We start from the raw sequence: 18,358 nt of genomic DNA, 5'->3' as shown, positions 1-18,358 counted from the left end.
TCATGTTCGACGGGGTGTCAAGACCAAGCCTAGTTCTGGCTAATCTCACTGCTCGAGGACATTTCTGCTCCTCACCAATAGCACACCAAGCATGACGATTTGGGTCACCATAAGGTCAAGAGGCTCCCAAGAGAGTAAAGCTGATGAGAAGAAGAAAAAAAATGCTATAGGATTACAGGGCATATCCAGATAAGTGACGTGTGTTTAAAAGGTTTATATTTTCGCTCTTTAGAGTTACTGTTTGCAAAGAATCAGTAGAGATTTTAACAAGTTGTTAATTAATATTTTACTATTTTTATAAGCTGCTTTGTTACTTTGTTAATTGTTAAACAAATACAATTGAATTATCAGATGGTAGAAGTGGTGGTGATGAACAGAATGTATTGTTTAATTGTTTAATATACAACCAAGCTTGCCGTATTAGTAGAAGAAATTAAATGACATTATGTCATTAATATTATTAAAATAATATTCAGACAATAAGAAGGAATGGCAAATTACCTCATGAAATTAGTTATAATTCAATCAAATGTGAATAAACAGTTTATGGGATGTTATCGCTTGGCGTCGGGGATGAATCCATGAACTCATGTGTAAAAGTTAGTGCCCCCTCTTTTAGTCCTATTTCTTTTGTATAAAAACATAATAAAAAGAATCTAATCATAGCAGGTCTTAGTATTTCTTAGTATTAGGCAAATAGCAACAACAGTATATACAATTTTTTCACAGTGCCATAATAAGCAGTGGTCTTAGTAAAGCAATTGTTGCTGCACATTAATCTGAAAAGTGTTATAAACCCATTTCCAAACAATTTGGGGTCCAATCTTCCAATGTTTGGTGAAAACCAAGCAACATTTCAGCAGAAACATCTCATACCCACTGTCACGCATGGCTGTCAGACATCTGACTGATGCTGCTTGGTCAAAATTTGGTCATGCAACAAGACAACAATCCGAAGCACACCAGTAAATGTACATCATGGCTGAAAAATAAAAGAGTCATGGTTTTGGAATGGCCAAAAACCTCAGCCCAGCTCAAATGAATTAAGCAATGTTGTAATCGGCCAAAATAATGTGAGAGACTGATAAAGTCATACAGGAAATGATTACAAGTTATTGCTTCTAAATTTGGATCTACAAGCTATTGAATAATGGGAGTATTTACCATTGCCCACTTACTAACTCACTCATCGTCTATACCACTTTATCCTGTATATAGGGTCGCAGGGTCCCAGGAGGCTTAGGGCACGAGGAGGGTACACCCTGAACAGGGTGCCAATCCATTACAGGGCATACACACTATAGACACATCCTATCATGCATATTTTTGGACAGTGGGAGAAAACTGGAGTATCTAGAGGAAACCCACCCAGCACGAGGAGAAATAAAAAATAAAAAAAGAGCTATATTTCACATAATCTAATACTCCACCACTAAACACTATATTTAACCGAGTTTCTGTATCACATGGCACCATATTAAAGGACCTTTACCTATAAGGTTTCATTTGCCTGTCTGACCTCCATTTAATAAGGAAAACAGGAATTAAATTTCCCTTTTAAGTTGGAAGCATATTTGTTCTTAACAAACAGTAACACAAACCTTTAAACCGTTCTGTAATGGTTGGTATGATACTCATGAGGATACCTACTGTATAATGTCTCTGCATGTCCCTGGGGACACCTGACCTTTAAACATTGACCTGCTTTTCTAAGCAGTCACCTGAAAGTGATGTTAAAATGGTTTTATTGGATATTATTATGATAACACATTGTTGATCGGTTGGGTCAGTTAGGAGAGAGTCTTTATTATGAGCAACAAAACATTTCACAGACAACTCGATATATACAGTGTATTGATATAAAACATTAAAAGGCATACAAGATCTTTATTTCTAATCAAGACAAAGGCTTGATATGCAGGTAAAAAAAAAAAAAAAAAGCCAGTATGTGACTGAAGCACAATTATCTAACGTATTATTTTCTTTTATTGGCTATGTGTAAATCTGGTGTCATGTAAAAAACAATTTCAACAAGAAACATTTTTTAAAAAAGCAACATGTAATAGAATTCACTCAGAAATGCGGACTCACAAAGGACACATACATTGTATGTGTTAAAGTATCAACGATTCATGTAAGGACATTTATATAAAAAAATAAGCTAACTAACATCATTCACATGTTCAGCAGTCTGTTTAAATACCTTCTTTCTACAAAGTGAATTTACATCATTTTGTTTAAAGTACAAAGTGCAAATACTATGGGGGTCCATCGCCATTTGGTGGGGTGGGGTGCGGTGGGGTGGGGTGGGGTGGACGTGGTTGGGGGTGGGGACAGGATCGCAGCGAGAACAAGGTCCGAAATCTCAGCCTTGCTTTTTCACCGTGTTCTGGAAAAAAAGATTTATAAATTTATAATAGTCTTTATAAAAACCATCACAAAGTTGACAATATTGTAAACTTTATGAGGAGAATGATTTACAAGTTGGTTATGTTACATGATACCAGAGTAGGGTGTTTAAATGGAATGCTCAATTTTACATAAAATGTGTAGGATTTTTTGGGACTTAGACAAAGAAAGTCATAAACACCACTCCTAACTTAGCTGGCTGTAACTGTATACACTCCCCGTCCACTCCATTAAGTACACCTTGATAGTACTGGATTGGGCCCCCCTTTTGCTTTTAGAAAGGCCTTAATTCTTTATAGCATAGATAGACTTTGGCATGTAAACAATGCTCAATTGGTACTAAGGGGCCCAAAGTACCAAAAGAAAATCTTCCCACCATTATTGCACTACCACTAGCAGGAACCATTAATAACAAACAGGGTGGATCCAGGCTTTCACATTATTGTTGCCAAATTCCAACTCTGCAGTCTAAATGTTGCTGCAGAATTGACTCCTCAGATCAGGCAACGTTTTAAAAATTTTTTCTTGTCCAAATTTGGTATTTGTTTCCTAGCTTCAATTTTCTGTTCTTAGCTGACAGCAGTGTCACCTGGCGGTGGGGGGTGGGGGGGGGGGGGATGGGATCTTTTGCTCCTGTAGCCCATCTGCCTCAAGGTTCAACGTGTTGAATGCTGTAACCAGATGTTATTTTCATTACTGTTGCCTCTCTATCTGCTCGAACCAGTCTGGCCATTTACCTTTGACCTCTGGCATCTATAAGGCATTTTTACCAAAACTGCTCATTTTTTTTTCCTCACCATTGTCTACAAATTCCAGAGATGATTGTGTATGAAAATTGCAGTAGATCAGCAGTTTTGTCTGGCACCAACAACCATGCCACGTTCAAAATCTCTTAAATCACCTTTCTTCCCAATTCTGTTGCTCAGTTAGAACTACAGCAGATCGTCGTGTCCATGTCTACATGCCTAAATGCACTGAGATTTTTTAATGTGATTGGCTAATTAGATATTTATGTTAAAGTGCAGTTCAACAGGTGTACCTAATGAAGTGGCCAGTGAAGCCTGACTTAACTTTGTGAAATCCTTAGAAATCTGAAGTTGTAAAACTCTATTGCATAAAGTAAAGTTGGTTTTTTTTGGACATAGTAATGTTCCACCATATTTGTACAGGGTGTTAGTTATAAGAGTGAGAAATTTATGTCTGGAGCTGCTGAGAGCTCCTTGGAAAGTTTTCCTCACACTCTATCAGTGTCTGCTTTCTTACTACCTTAGACTACATTACTAGTTGCAAGGTTGCCCAACAAGGATGTAGGGAAGCATGCAGTAGTGAGCATGGAATGGAAACAGCTGTTTACTTACTATTTTACTGGAGCCTGTGCCTTCGCTTGTTTTGGCCCCTGAGAAGAAAGGCAACAAGGAGATTTTAACAGCATTAGCTTAGCAAACAATCCTGGGATAATCTATAATGATGTGCAATTTCACATTTATTTGGTGGAAACAAACACTTAGTAATCTGTCATATCTGTCAGATTTACTAAAGCAAAACCAACATTTATAGCTTTTCTTATCTATTAACTTTAGATGTCTTAGCATTTCCATTGTCATATGGATGATTACCGTCTTCCTTGGTCACCCCAAGGCAGCCTATCAGCTCCTGTAGCGAGAGAGCCTTGTCGTTACTGATGTCGCAGTACTCCACAAACTTCTTCACACACTTCTTAGGTTTGGATTTCTTGCGCAGCAAGCGTCTGAACGGCTTGATCTCCTTTTTGCCAATGTCACCGCTCAAGTTCTTGTCCAGCTGACTGAAGTACCAGTGCACCACCCGCTCTTCCAGAGTGTGGTTAGGGTCTGGTTCTGGCATTCTGTAAAGAAGAGCAAAAGAGTTCAATGCCAGTTGAATCAGTTCAATCAGTTTGAGTTTGGCTTAAACTTTTCATGTTTCTATGAGCTTCACAAGTGTTCTTTGTAGTTTGTAAATTATATAAAAATATGCCTGGAAGTTTTGATTACTAGCTATAGTTGACATCGTTTGGTGGACATTCCCTCAATTATATGGGAATATTATGTTATGTTTAATATAGTGGTAATTTTCAAATCTTACAGTAATCTTACAGGTGACACAACTGACCCTCAGGTATCTCACTACAGACTGTATAGATCTATTAATGTGCTATTCAAGCCAAAAATCAGTATGTAGTGCAATAAGAAAATAATGCTTTGATACTGTATCCCACCGAGATGTCTTTGGATTGCGTACCTGCATTTTAAAAAGATCAACACTATTCCACTTTAAGCGCTTTACATATAAATCCTTCACTGACAAATGTACAGATGTTTGCTTACCTGCCGGCTGCAGCTGGATCAGTAACTGCGTGTACCATGTCTGTAGACAGCGCATCCAAAACACTTGTCAGAAATTCAGTTTTCTTGTTTCCAGGGCATCCTGAACAGCAAAAACATACAAGTGTACATTTTTGTCAAGGAGAATGCAAATGAATGAGGTAAATATATATAATAGAGAAAGTCTACAAGCTTGTTCTTGTTAGATCATGGGTATTTCAGGTGGCCCAATAAACTCTGTGTGAGGGGTGTAAAAAAACAGACACTGTACAGCTTTATAAGCAACAAAACACAACCAAAGTGGAAAGGTTTAGGGCCTGCAATAAAGGCCAGACCACCCCATTATAAGAGAAGAGCATGACTGTCAATCATCCTGAGGATTTTATAGGTACATGTAACAACAGATTGGCATGTCTGGGAAAACCATGCATTTAGCTGATTCACACACATGAACACAGATGCAGCTATGTTTCTATGTCACCTATACCTTACAAATGGGAAAGAACCTGTTTACTATATTAAAAAAAAGGTATCAGAGAACGTTATTTACAGTAGACCAACAACATCATTATTATAATAACCCACATTAGTTTTATACAGAACTCTTGTCCTTCACAAAGATTCTTAAACATAAGGACAGACACTATATGCATTTTACATTTATTGATTTATTGATTCAGATTCAATATCTTCCTTGGTCTGGCTGAGGTTAAACACCCTGGGAAACTCTGGAAATGCACCCTGGGTAGAATTGCAATTCACACACAAAACAAAGCAAAGATGCATATGTACAGTACATATAAGGGCAATTCAACAAAGTTACTTATGTTGTTTTTGAGAAACCAGAACATTGGTGACCTAGAAGTTTTGGGATGTCAAAGAAAACTAGAAAGCTGAAACCTTGAAAGTTCATTGGAAGTTGGAGAAAACCAGAAAACTTGGAACCTGGAAGGATTTGGAAAATTGGAGGGAATCAGAACTGGGGACCCTAGAAGTTTTTTGAAGGTTGGAGGGAACCAGAACCAAGGGACCCTGGAAGTTCTGGGGAAGTTGGAGGAAATCATAAAAAAGGACTTGTGAGATTTAAGTAAACCAGAAGACTAAGGACCCAGGATATTTATAGGAGGTTGGCGGAAACCAGAGACTGGAGAAGATCCTGGAGCTGTAAGGAAGCAAGGTTATGGCAGCATGTTGCCGGCTGATTTTAATATATATTTTTTTTTTTACCTCTCAGTGGCACCAAAGGTTTTTTTTTTTAAATGGTTCCTATATGAAACTTGAGACTTAAGAGAGATTTTTGTTAAGTGTTATTGAGTCTTAATGATACTTTGAGTAATAATCCAGATTTGTAGAAATTATGTAGTTCGCATAATTTGCCAGCCATGCTTCAAAAGAGAATGCAAAGCATGAAGGCCAGATGATCATAAAGGCCATCACTGATCATCACCAGGCCAATACATTTTTGGGACAAATAATAAGTACAATCATCTAAATTGTCATAATACAATGGAAGCCTGTATATTTCAGTTAGTCTAATGTGCTTTATGAGGATGGTGTGTAGAGAAGTGAATTCCTCCTCAGGCTTTTCCTTTTTTCTCACAACCACCCTCTTTCGTCTTTTTCTGCATCCTTCTACACATCCATCACTCTCTCCCCTTCCACTACAGCCATTGCAGACAGTGTGTGAAGGGGAGGTGTGAGGGCTGGACTGTTTACGACTAGTCCCCACGGCTACAGATTCTCTTATGCCAGAGATAATTGCATGGTACAGACCTCTCCAACAGGTGTGTGAGGCAGAGGCTGCAGTAAACACACAACCCCAAGACCCGTCTGCAGATACGGAGAATGGCAAACCATGGCTTAAGAAAACAGGGGAGTGCTGGCCTCACATGTTTCTCTGCAGTTTGAGAGATGCTGCAAGGCTTTATAGGGCTCAAGCGTACGTTTTAGTTGGCTCTTATGGGCCAAGATCCAATAAAAGATCTCGCCCACCTGTTCATGTGGGAGTCACAGCTTGCATTCTTTTTTCCTTTGAAAAACATCTAGTCACTCCCACATCATGAAAACCATCTCTCAAGTCACTAGGGATTTATAGCACTGGCAACCCCAAGCCTCTGCTCATAAATTTTCAATAAAAAGTAGTTTTTCTTTTCTTTTTTGTTCCTAAAGTAGGATATCAAAGCACTCATCAGTCATGAAACCTTCATTACTTCTCCTGTTAGACTGCAGGCTTCAAATTAACAAAAAAAAAAAAATGGTTAATTTGTATATAAATGCATTATTATTAGAAGTGTATAGTTATCTATAGCAAGATTCATGTTGAATTTTTCCATGTTGAATCAGTATCATAACTAATATTTATGCTAAATATTAACAGCATGTATGTCTCAAAAGCACTTTCAAAAAAAGTCTTTCTTAAAGACGCATTTGGACTAGATTTGTTTCAGATAGTATAATTATTATTCATGTAGCTCTGAGAGTTCAGTCCCACCCAAATCCACCATGTCTGTAATTTTTGCACAAGCCAACAAAGATTATGGTAAAAAAAAATAACCCCAGGTATTGTTTTCAATATCCTACAGATAGACATGTTGGTAAAAAAAACATATAAACATATACCTCAACATATAAGTGCCCCGTCTTTAGAAATATAATTTTTGCTTAAGAATTTAAATTTTGCAAGACATTTGCATTGGCTTGCAAATCATTTTTGGCATTAAACAAACAAACTGAACCAAAACAAACATCAGCAAAGGTACTGGCATTCCCAAATTGTGGGAGTGTGTGTGCATGTGTGTGTACTTGTGACCTGAGATGAAACAGGTTTATCAAAGCCCATGCGATAAACACAGGACAACCAGTATGGAAAATAAATAAATGGACTTCTCATAATTTCTTTCCCCAAAAAAAGGCCAAATTCTATATTTTATATTTTATTTGCATAGTGAAATTATTATGTTTTCTTTTATTGTTTCTTTTTCTTTAGTATTCAAAATATAAAAATAAAAGGCAGCCTTTCTTGATCCTGGGCCTGGGGTGCCTTTGCCTTGCAGTGTTTTTCTCTCCCCAGCTCTTGTTTTTGGCTAATTAGTTAAAAACTAGGTTTTTACACTAAAAGCACTAACTGAGTTCAGGAAACAGGAAATGATACCTTCTTCTGCATGATTGCTATTTATTATATTTCTAATTTGCCCATTTAATCATGGCATAAAAGGGGTGTTTGTTAGTTTCCTTAGGTTACTGCAGACAAGGATTTAGACGTGAGAGTTCATGTAGTTTGTGTGTGTGTGTGTGTGTGTGTGTGTGTGCATAAGTTTTTTCATTAACAATTTTAGACTCGAATGCCAAGCCTCCTTCCCCAGGTCTGCTCTTTCTCTCTCCAGGGATGGCATTGGGCAAACACACCTCCTCTCACCGCAGCCGTGCTTTCAACACAGCTGCCCCCGTTTTCCCTCTTCACCCCGTAAAGCTCTCATCACCATTCCTTCAGCAATACACACACACACTGCTGTGTGTATTGTGAGAAGCACTTTTATAATCATCATACTGAAACAGGCACTCCAGCCAAATGAGGCAGGATCCTGTCTGAATTAGGAGGTAAAATAGAAAGTGGGGGGAATATCTTGTGTTTGTCTATGTCTGCATCTGTGTGTGTTGTAATGTCTTTATGTATGATAAACCCTATAAATGCATACTGGCTTTCACTTTCTGTAACCACTTGCCCAAAGACTTAGGAGACTGGCTATGAATAAAGTGTCCAAAACAGCTGGACACCATTCTATAAAAAAATACTATTGGGAACCTGTAGTGAAATTAGAAATTTACTATTGAAAACAACCAAAAAACAGCAAGGAATTCTGTCAGCCATACAGAGACCTTCATGCCCCGTAATCAACCAACCATGACTATTAGATCTGCTCTAGCAGACGGCACCTGTGGACAAGCTGCTGGCAAGAGAAATGGCTGAGTAAACTTACACACACACACACACACACACACACACACACACACACACTCAAACCTTGAAAACAGAGAGAGCTCTGTTCATTAACACTCTGCATTAATGGAATGTTCGAGAAAGCGTGCAGTATTACACTAACCAAACAGAATGCAAAAAGGAAACACGAGGCCAAGGAAACACATTTCTAATCAGAAGGTCTAATCTTGGTCACTATAGAAGGCGTAACAGGAATTCACATTTTTTTTTAATTGTCCTTTAATTGTCAATCTGTGAAAATTAAAGGTTACAACAAAAGGCATTTTAATTACCGCTTCTCAAAGTGAGCATAAACATGATTATGGCATTTTGCCCTTTTGGCTCAAACCCTGCAAAGCACTTGAAATGTCACAATATTCACACCACTGATGAAAAGCACATGTATGCGGTTATTATTATGCACACACACACACTTTGCCATGTTTCAAAAGCCTGTTTTTCCTCATCTGATTTAACTGTGGTTATAGTTAATCCCATTAGTGTCTGGGAAACGTTAAATGCCAGTAAGGTTTTGTGGGCAATCGAGGGAATTTGTGTGATGGCGTGAACATTTCACTTTGCATTTGTTTAGAGAAGGAAAAAAAAGTCCCTTCTGAGATGTTCTTAATCAAAGTCAGACTTAGATAAATTAGCTGTCTGTTTTATGTTCCTTTCCTGTGTTCTGTCTCTTCTATCCATCCATCTTGTGCATTCTTTCCATCCTTTTCATCTTTAATAGAAATCCGTCTGCCCAGCCTTGTACTCCCGCCAACATGATCTAATCTCTTATCTTTTCTCTTTCCTCATGAGTCAATCTTTTACCTTTACCTGCCCAATGAACAGCGGTGGAAATGCATGTGGCCACATAGACACACCTGGTGTAATGAGGTGACAACCTTCCTGGTTCTTTTTCTTTTTTTAAAAGGCTTGATATATATTCAACAATTTGTCAAAACTAACCACACTGGAAGCATCGCACCAGGAACTGCAATAAAGCCTAAGGATATACTCGTGCACGCACATGCACACATGCACACACGCACACAGTGCCTCTTGGGAACCCGCATACCCACATAGACATGACCTTGTATTGAGACAGTACAGTGGTGCACAAGTGGAAAACACATTAACAAAGCAAACTGCGCCAACAGCAAAATAGAATAACACAACAAATCTAAAAGACAACAGCAACACAAAACCAAAAACACAACCATAAAAAGATAACAAAACTGAAAAAAAGAGGACAGCAAATCCGAAGGCACAACAAATATATATGAAAAAAGCATCAAACAGAACAGCATCAAAAAACATAAAACACAAACAAATCAAAAACATTTGGCTGTTGTTCCTTTAGTTTTTTGTCATGATTGTGATTTTGCTGTCATGTTTCCTCGTGTTTTTTGTTTGTTTATTTGTTTGCTTTATTGTGGGTTTTTTTTGTGGTTGTTTTTGATGGGTTTGCTGTGATTTTTTTTGTAGTGTAATTTCCGTTTTGCTATCTTGCTTTTAAATTTGCTGTTGTGTTTTCAGTTTTATTGTTGTGTTTATTGTTATGCTCTCATTTCTGAATTTATTGATCTGCCAGCAGGTTATGTGTTTTGTAGTTTTTCCAGCAGGAATGTTTGGTCCCCAAAATGCTGTGGCGATGTGAGTTTGTATGGGATGTTTGGACAAGGTCAGTATTAGGTTATTTTTGAAAGTGGAAATGACTTTGATGAAATGACGTCAGAACAACGTTGCCCTACACGATGATGGGATAATGTCCCTAACACAGTGTTGGGAAAAAAACAACTTCAAAACAGTATTAATACCAAACCAATGGCCTAAGCAGGATTTGCAATCTGGTTGCTGAAGTGATAGAACTGTGTTTTTACCACTTGACCACTAAGGAACATGCTGTTAATGGTAGTAATGCTCATAAATAACAATGAGCACCACACACATCATAGTACAGTAAAGTAATTTGTGGACTGTTTGTTTTGTTGTGCTGTTGTGTTTTGAGGTTTGCTTCTGCATTTTGTAATTCATGTTATTTATCACCTTTGAGAACAAGACTTACTGTATGTGCACTTATCGCATTTGTATCGGATCAATAATGGAATGGAGAACTGGAAGAGGAGTTTAACACAAATGTTTTGTATTATTCACAAATTAGCACCACTACTGCTAAGCCAATGTGGTCACTGGAGAATTAAACACACACACACACACACACACACACACACACACACACACTTACCCTGAAGATGTCTGCTCCTGTAAAGATCTTTCTGTTTGCTGGGATGTGCTCTTGCATTGCCGTCACATTTTGGCTGTTCGTATCTGCGGTAGGAGAAACACACAAAGCTCAATTGTTTTCTTTGTATAAATAAATGATGGAACAATAATCAAAATCCAAACATTTTGGAAATGAAATACTGTGGTCCAGCTTTTCTTTCACATGGTAAAATAATAGAACACCGCAAACCTTGGGTAAAATCTATCGCATTTTGAAATTTCGAAATGCCACCTACTGATCTGAAATCAGTTCCATTTGTGATTTGAGCCTGGAGGAAAATGCATAATCTCAGTCATGGTCTGTGAGTCTTTTGGTTTATGAAACGAAAAGAAAGCGCAGCAGGAGTCTGAAAATTACCCAAAAACACTCAATGGCGTGCTTGATTACATATTTATGAGGGTTAAAGCATGACAGCGATGAATGAAAATAAAGCATGATCGACACATGTTACACAGTAATTGCGAAGGAAGACTGAAACTAAGTATGAGAAAGAGTGATAGAGTGCACGGGACAAAGTGAAGTATTCATGAGTCGGCTTGGAAAATGAACAAGTTCCAGTCACGGCGTGGGTACGTGGCCAAGTTAGTCCAAGAACAGGAGCAAGAGTGAAAGAGAGACAGACAGACAGAAGGAAAAGGCGAGGACCCTTGTAGGTGCACTAATGTGCATTCTGGCATTCTGCCCTGAGCTTTGTGAATACAATACTGCAGTGAGCAATACGTTGTGATACGTTGCAATTCGCAACACTTCTATACAGAAAACAATGATACCAGGCTTATAGTTTGATCACTTACACTAAATCTGACCCCTAATCATAGATAGCTACTAAGTAGTTTGTGATGCCGAATGCTGAATGCCACTAAATCTATTCAAAGCAAAAAGTTGCTTTTAGTAGTCTGTCTGACTGACATAAAAGTGAAAGGAGACTAAATCAGATTTGGCCAAGTATAGAACCCTGAGGGACCCCGTAGCCCACTTTTGGACCACACTGTAAGCTGAATAATGGGCTCTGCCCCGAGAGTATATTAGATGTACTATAGGGTTGACTGGAATGTACCATTTTAAAAGGCTAGAAACAGGTTTCCTCTTTCCACATGCAAAAAGTGCTTCTTTGGGATGCCAAACAAAAAAAACATTTGAATTTTAAATGAAATGTGAATTTTGTCTTGAAAATTATATATGTATGTATGTATGTATGTATGTATGTATGTATGTATGTATGTACCTTTTGTGTATACATCAAGTCTATTTTAAACATACTCCAAGTCTGTACATCATCATCTAAGCATATCCATGTGTATTAAACCTGAACTGGGCCAAGCAGTGACCCTGGTGGTACCCCTTTAAATCCCTTGGGAAATGTCAGATCTGGAAGCTCTCAGTGATGCCTTTTGAAGAGGATATAAGCCATTTGTCATCTGTCTGTTGTCTTAAGGTCCGGAAGTCTACAGATTTTGTTAGTCTCAAAAGCAGAAAAAAAATGTTTTAAGAGAAACTGAAATATATTTAAATAGTTTAGCTTATATTGAGATGAGAGATCAAATATACTTGGCTTTTAAATAGCTTTTTAGCTGTGATTTGATTCAGGATGTTGACATGAATCCTTTTGATACACTAGCCAATAGTGTTCGAGATATCGCACAACCCGCACAGTGATCAACAAAGAGATTAAAGTGATCTTTTTACTTAATCTTACTGCCGGAAAGACCCTGATGGTGTATAATCTCACTCGGCCAGAGGCAACATAGAGTATTAATATAAAGCAAGACATTTACAGATATAGATATGACAATCACAAAATATTCACACAAATATGAATAATTATATTTTAAAAAAAACTATTAGGGAGAAATAATAAATTTTTTGTTAATCTCTGAAATACCTTTTTGCAGCACTTTAAGGGATAAAAATTCAAACAAAATTCATGTCTCAGTCTCACTCGGTACTATAGACCTGTACTCAAGATCTGCTGCTGTAATTATAAAGACTCTTATACTCATACTGAGCATCCTTAGTACAGTCTGACTGCAAAAAAATTGTGCTTTCTAAATCAAGTATCTGGTGTCACCCAGAAGAGCATGAGATCCCTTATGATTCTGGTTCTTCGTGTCATCTCTACAAATAAAATGGAGCTGAATTGAATTCTTTAACTCACTGGGTCGAGGTGCCAGGTATGGGCCGTCCTGTGTCTACTAAAACGCACCAGCAGTAGCCAGTAGACGGGTGACACTGGACTGGCTTATAAAGGCCACCGTGGGCACAGTCAGGGATGAACACAGCCTCATTCTTATGTTGCCTTGCCTCCTCTTGCGCTGTCAGCAGCTCTTGATCACAAGAAGAGTCTAAAAGAAAACAGGCAGGTGGAGAGAGATTTGATTATTCTTTCGCAAATGGTATTTTAGTTTTTTTTTTTGTAAAACTAAGTGAGTAAGAATAGAGATACAAAGAAACATAGATTCAGGGGAAGATTAATGATGTTTAAACAGTTCCTTTGCTGCCATTCATGATCCCTTGCACCAGTTAACATTTTCTGATGACCTACGAAATTATATGTGTTCATGCCCAAACAAAACAACAGATCATGTGATCTCAGTATAATTATACCTATTCCTCAAGAGCCCTAGTGTTTTTTTTTTTGTTTTTTTTTTGAGAACGGCATGAAAATCAGACACGTCTGGGACATAGTTCTGGAAAAGTAGGAAAAGAATATGGCACAGCTCTGACTCTTGAAGAGGACATCCACCAAAATATAGGAAAATGTTTAAGGCTTAAAAAAAAACTTTAAGAAGCCACTTGACATATTGAAATTGAGCTATAAAGGAAAGGACAGGGCAGATACTGGAAAAGGGAACTAATCAGGGCTTTATGGTTGGATTATTATAGCAATATTATTTTTTTTACATGTAGTTTATGCACACACACACAAACACATACACATGCACCCTATTTCACTTCAGTCTTGAAAAGATCTCAGCTATTTCAACTTCAAACACAATTCAAAGTAATACACACATGAAAAAAAAGAAGAAAAACCCAGAAATGCATGATGCACATTACCTCAGCCCTGAATGAATAAACGGTCCATATGGGGAATGCATTCGCCTTGAAAAGATTAGATTTTGCTACAAGTGCTACATCAGGATTTAATCAAGGCTATTCTCTCTTTAGAAGACTAATGCCATACCACACTGTTCTCCAGTAATGTTTTAAACCCATCCAGAAAAAAAAGAACCTTAAAAAAAAAGTTTAAAAATAAATACAAATGAGAGTGAGACTGATCTCTTTAACGTTTTACCGCAGAGTATACGTGGAAACTATGAACAACATAGTCATAGACATGCTCTTTCTAGTAACTCTTTTCCTTTTCTCGGTCATATTATACCTTATGATCTTCTCTTTCTTTCACAATATCCTCCACATATATCCCATATATATATATATATATATATATATATATATATATATATATATATATATATATTTTCCTTTCCCTTCTGAGCAGCTGGTAAAGAAATAATCAGCACTTTGCCCACAGAACAACTAACTAATGAAAACCATCCGTATGCCGGATTTTTATTGATCATAAATCATGAAGATGTCACAATCAAACTATTTGCACACACTCTTGTGCAGCACCATCCAAACTGCTTTCACATGGGTTTTATTGATCATAAATCATTCAGACATCATAATCGAACCATTCACGCACACTTTATTTATTTATTTTTTTTTGTGCATGTGCTGCCTTGGTGCATGCAGATGCTTAGCTCCATAAGGGATTTCACACAGGCTTTGCTGCTCCATGCAGTTACTTTACCTCCAGCATGTCAGCAAAGGAATTAAGATTTGTGAAAAAATTGTTATTGTACAAATGTTAAATAATAAAGGGGGTAAGAAGCTGCCTGAAGAATGTATTGCTTTAAAACATGTTGTGCATATTAACAAGTTGTTAAGATGAAAATTATCTTAAAAAAAAATTGTATAGATATGCAAAGATAGGTGAACCCTAGAAAGTGTTATTGATGAGGAAGGTGGTTAGAAAGAATGAGAAGCCTAGAACATTTTACCTTGTCTATAGGACAATTAGGAAGATGCTATCAAAACACAAATAACTGGTCAGTGTCTCAGTTATTGCTTGTAAGATATTAGTTACAAATATTTGTTGTATAGCTCAATAATTTTAGAATTAAGGTGCCTACACTTATACACATGTATACATGTTTGAAGTTTGATCTGTTGATCTGTCAGTTTTATTTAAGTAAACTTTTAATAAAAAAGCTTTAAATAGGGAGATCTAATCAGCACCAGATTTTTTGTCACCAGAGAACCGTAGTCTTCCCTTTTACTGATGGTTTTATTTGTATGCTTTATACTGCCTCCTTAAGAAGTAATAGTGCTCAGTGGGTGGAGCTAGCTATCTTAGATGTTGACAATAAAAATGATGCTTTGTCTTGTTTCTTTTGTAAAAAGGTTGCAAAGATTAAAACGTCACGGTTGGTTTCGAAAAGGTTTTAAGTGCCAGAATGTCATTACCCTGTTTTATTACAAGTTAATTCCCTACAGACAATTTTGGCAAGATCAAGGTAACAAAGAAAGGAGATTAATTTTAACAAGTACTAAAGTTTGTTGCTAGACAACAGCAACAACAAAAAAAAAAACTAAATGATGAAAAAAAACATGTTTCTTATAAATAATAAAAAAAAAGAACTTCCCATAAGATTATAAGACACACAATAAAACCGCATGCAACATGAGCTCAAATAAATGCACATTATCACTTCCGAGATAGAGACTAGATCAAAGCCCTGAATCAGTTTTAAGGTCCATTCCTGTCTGGATTTTTGTTCAAAATAAATCCTATTAAAAGCAACTGTTTAAATAAAAATTTATATTAATTGAATCAATAACAGAACAATTATTAACAGAAAGATGTGATGCGCAGACTAATGAAGCTTAAACTCACATTGTGTTCTTGTCCTGTTCTGTCTGCTGCGCACCTGCTCAGTCCAAAGAGTCGGGTACTGTGAGATCATGTCTAAAGGGAAAAAAATTAATAAATAAATAAAGTCCATCGATTGTATTGCATTTTTTGACATTCTATTGAATACTTGAAATTACATTTACCCGGATAGTAAGCAATGCTTTTAATTTAATTAATTGTCAATTTCCATGGTTTAACTGCACTAACAGGATGAACATTAGATCATCTAAAAAGATCATCACAAACCTTCTTCGTCGGCTGGTGGCTGGGTCTCATCTACGAGAACGACAGTCTCATCTGCGTTTAGAATGGAAAAGATTTGCAAGGAAACTACAATTATAAGAGTAAGCTAGACATTCAAGGCTTCTTAAAAATTTTAAACTATTTGCACATGGCCCGGCCAGAAGGAGAAGAAGACTGAAAGACAGGAGCTGAATGTGGGTAGTGAGAATAGTGGTTATAATCATGTTTTTCCTGAAAAACAACTACAGGCATAATTATAGTTTGATTTTAAAAATCTACACAGCGTCCATACAAACAGAACAAACAAAATGTCAGTCCAAGAAATATTGATCTTTTTTTTACCGTAGATTAGAAAACAATATGAAACAGCTCAAGTTGTGTCTTAATATTAGCACTCAGGCAACAGAATTGTGTCGTCGCCTGGTGAGATGAGATGAGGTCATGAGCTAAGATCCAAAAGTCTGCTTTTCATTTGATCTGTTATTAAAAACTAATGCAGTTTTGGCAAACTGTATTTTTGTAAACAAAATACCCTCAATCTTCCTTAATGCACGTTAAATAAAGGTTGTTCCTTATTGCCTTAAAGCAGTGATCGCAACAATTCATAATGCTTATTATTGTCTTTAATAGAAAATAGTGATTAGTAATGACTTGACTTTACTGACCAAATCAATCAAAACTCTGGCATTACAACAATTTGAAGCAAATAGATTTTTAAGAGCACTGAGGCACCTGACTGAAAAAAAATATGCACACATATTTAGTTTCCTGCGAGCTTTAATTATAGTGGACAATGTGGCGACCAATTTACGTGTGACAATGATTCTTCATGCTCCCAGAACCTCACTTTTACAGTTTGAGTCCTGGAATATGCCTTCGATATGTGATATCCTGATCATTCAGTACATTCAGGGAATCACCTGGCTTTATTTTATTGCCACATAATGTTTCTGATCCATGAACTGACCAACTAAAGCAACCCCGAATAATAACACTGCCTCCAGAGGCTTGCACAGTGGCCACTATGCATGATGGGTGCATTACTTCATGCATTTTCCTTCATATTCTCATGCACGAATCTAGTCAATCTGGACTCGGACAACATGACTTTTTTTCATTGCTCCAGAGTATATTTCTTACGTTCCCTAGCAGACTGAAGCATTTATCCTCTGATTAATCTCAATAATGAATGGTTTCCTTATGGCCACACAGCTCTTTAATCCCAGTCCTGTAAGCTCTTGTCACATTCTATGTGTTAAAATGCTCTTATTTTTCCCATTACACATAGCTCTGACTTTAATTGTCCACTTTCTACAATGTGACTTTACCAAGCGTTTATGTAATCATAATAATTTTTTCCTAATTTTCAGTGAAGTTGATGGTTCAGCACTATCCGTCCAGGCTTTAATAATGTGTTGGACTGTTCTTAACCCACTTCCTGCAATTGTAATATTTCTTTTTGCATAATGCAGGGCAAATAATTTGACCCTTCTGAGACAGCAACTATTTTTGGCCAGGCACTGTAGATAGATAATAATATATGGTTATAAAATAAGCAATAGAATTGTTGTAATTGTAAAGCTTTTTGTGAGAGGTGTATATTTAAGCATTTCTGTAAGGAGTCTGCAGTGTCAAAGTATCCACCACTGTGTTTTGTTCGTTACATACCAACAGAGTCAAAGTTTGTCTTTAATATTCAACACATGATGAAACTGTAACAGTTGGTCACCTCGACCAGGCCAAGAAAGATTGCTGAAGCAATCTTTGGTCATGGAGTGCATATTGCACGCTCACTGTCTCTTTGTTTTCTTGGATAATACTGTTTACCAGGCCTGTGTTATAAGGAAATTGAGGGACTTGCAAAACCCTTGCAAAATGACCCATGAACCATTGTCATGATGTTATTCTTGGTCTGGAAGGTCTTAGTGAAATTCTTTGATGAGTGTCCATCTCACGCTCTGCATTCATTCTGCTTCACATAAAAAAACAGCTAAGTGTCATACAGTGAAATAGCTGTATGTACATGTGTTCAGATATCTGCAGTGGTCATGTGTAGTCGATATGAAACAGAATTACTCCTCCACTATACTTATTTATTGAGTTTCGCATTGTTTTTAGGTCAATTTCCT

At 37.0% G+C, this 18,358-nt stretch overlaps 1 protein-coding gene across 2 annotated transcripts in view; it reads right to left on the bottom strand.

Moving 5' to 3' along the window:
- Positions 1–1,786: 1,786 nt before the first annotated feature.
- The window catches only part of smoc2 (SPARC related modular calcium binding 2), a 37,594-nt gene continuing 21,022 nt past the window's right edge, over positions 1,787–18,358 (bottom strand). The window contains exons 6-13 of one of the 2 annotated variants that reach the window (XM_053502903.1): positions 16,233–16,316; positions 15,969–16,040; positions 13,161–13,347; positions 10,967–11,049; positions 4,755–4,854; positions 4,026–4,273; positions 3,768–3,805; positions 1,787–2,389 (exon numbers count right to left, since the gene is read on the bottom strand). In XM_053502903.1, the coding sequence (XP_053358878.1) occupies positions 2,366–2,389; positions 3,768–3,805; positions 4,026–4,273; positions 4,755–4,854; positions 10,967–11,049; positions 13,161–13,347; positions 15,969–16,040; positions 16,233–16,316 (836 nt within the window). In that variant the 3' untranslated portion in view covers positions 1,787–2,365. The remainder of the gene's footprint in view (positions 2,390–3,767; positions 3,806–4,025; positions 4,274–4,754; positions 4,855–10,966; positions 11,050–13,160; positions 13,348–15,968; positions 16,041–16,232; positions 16,317–18,358) is intronic. The other variant, XM_053502904.1, reaches the window with a different exon arrangement.

The sequence above is a fragment of the Clarias gariepinus genome, chromosome 8, assembly GCF_024256425.1.
Source record: "Clarias gariepinus isolate MV-2021 ecotype Netherlands chromosome 8, CGAR_prim_01v2, whole genome shotgun sequence".
NCBI classification, from domain to species: Eukaryota; Metazoa; Chordata; class Actinopteri; order Siluriformes; family Clariidae; genus Clarias; species Clarias gariepinus.
Note: the sequence above shows the minus strand (reverse complement) of the source record. Positions and strands in the feature narration are given on the sequence as shown.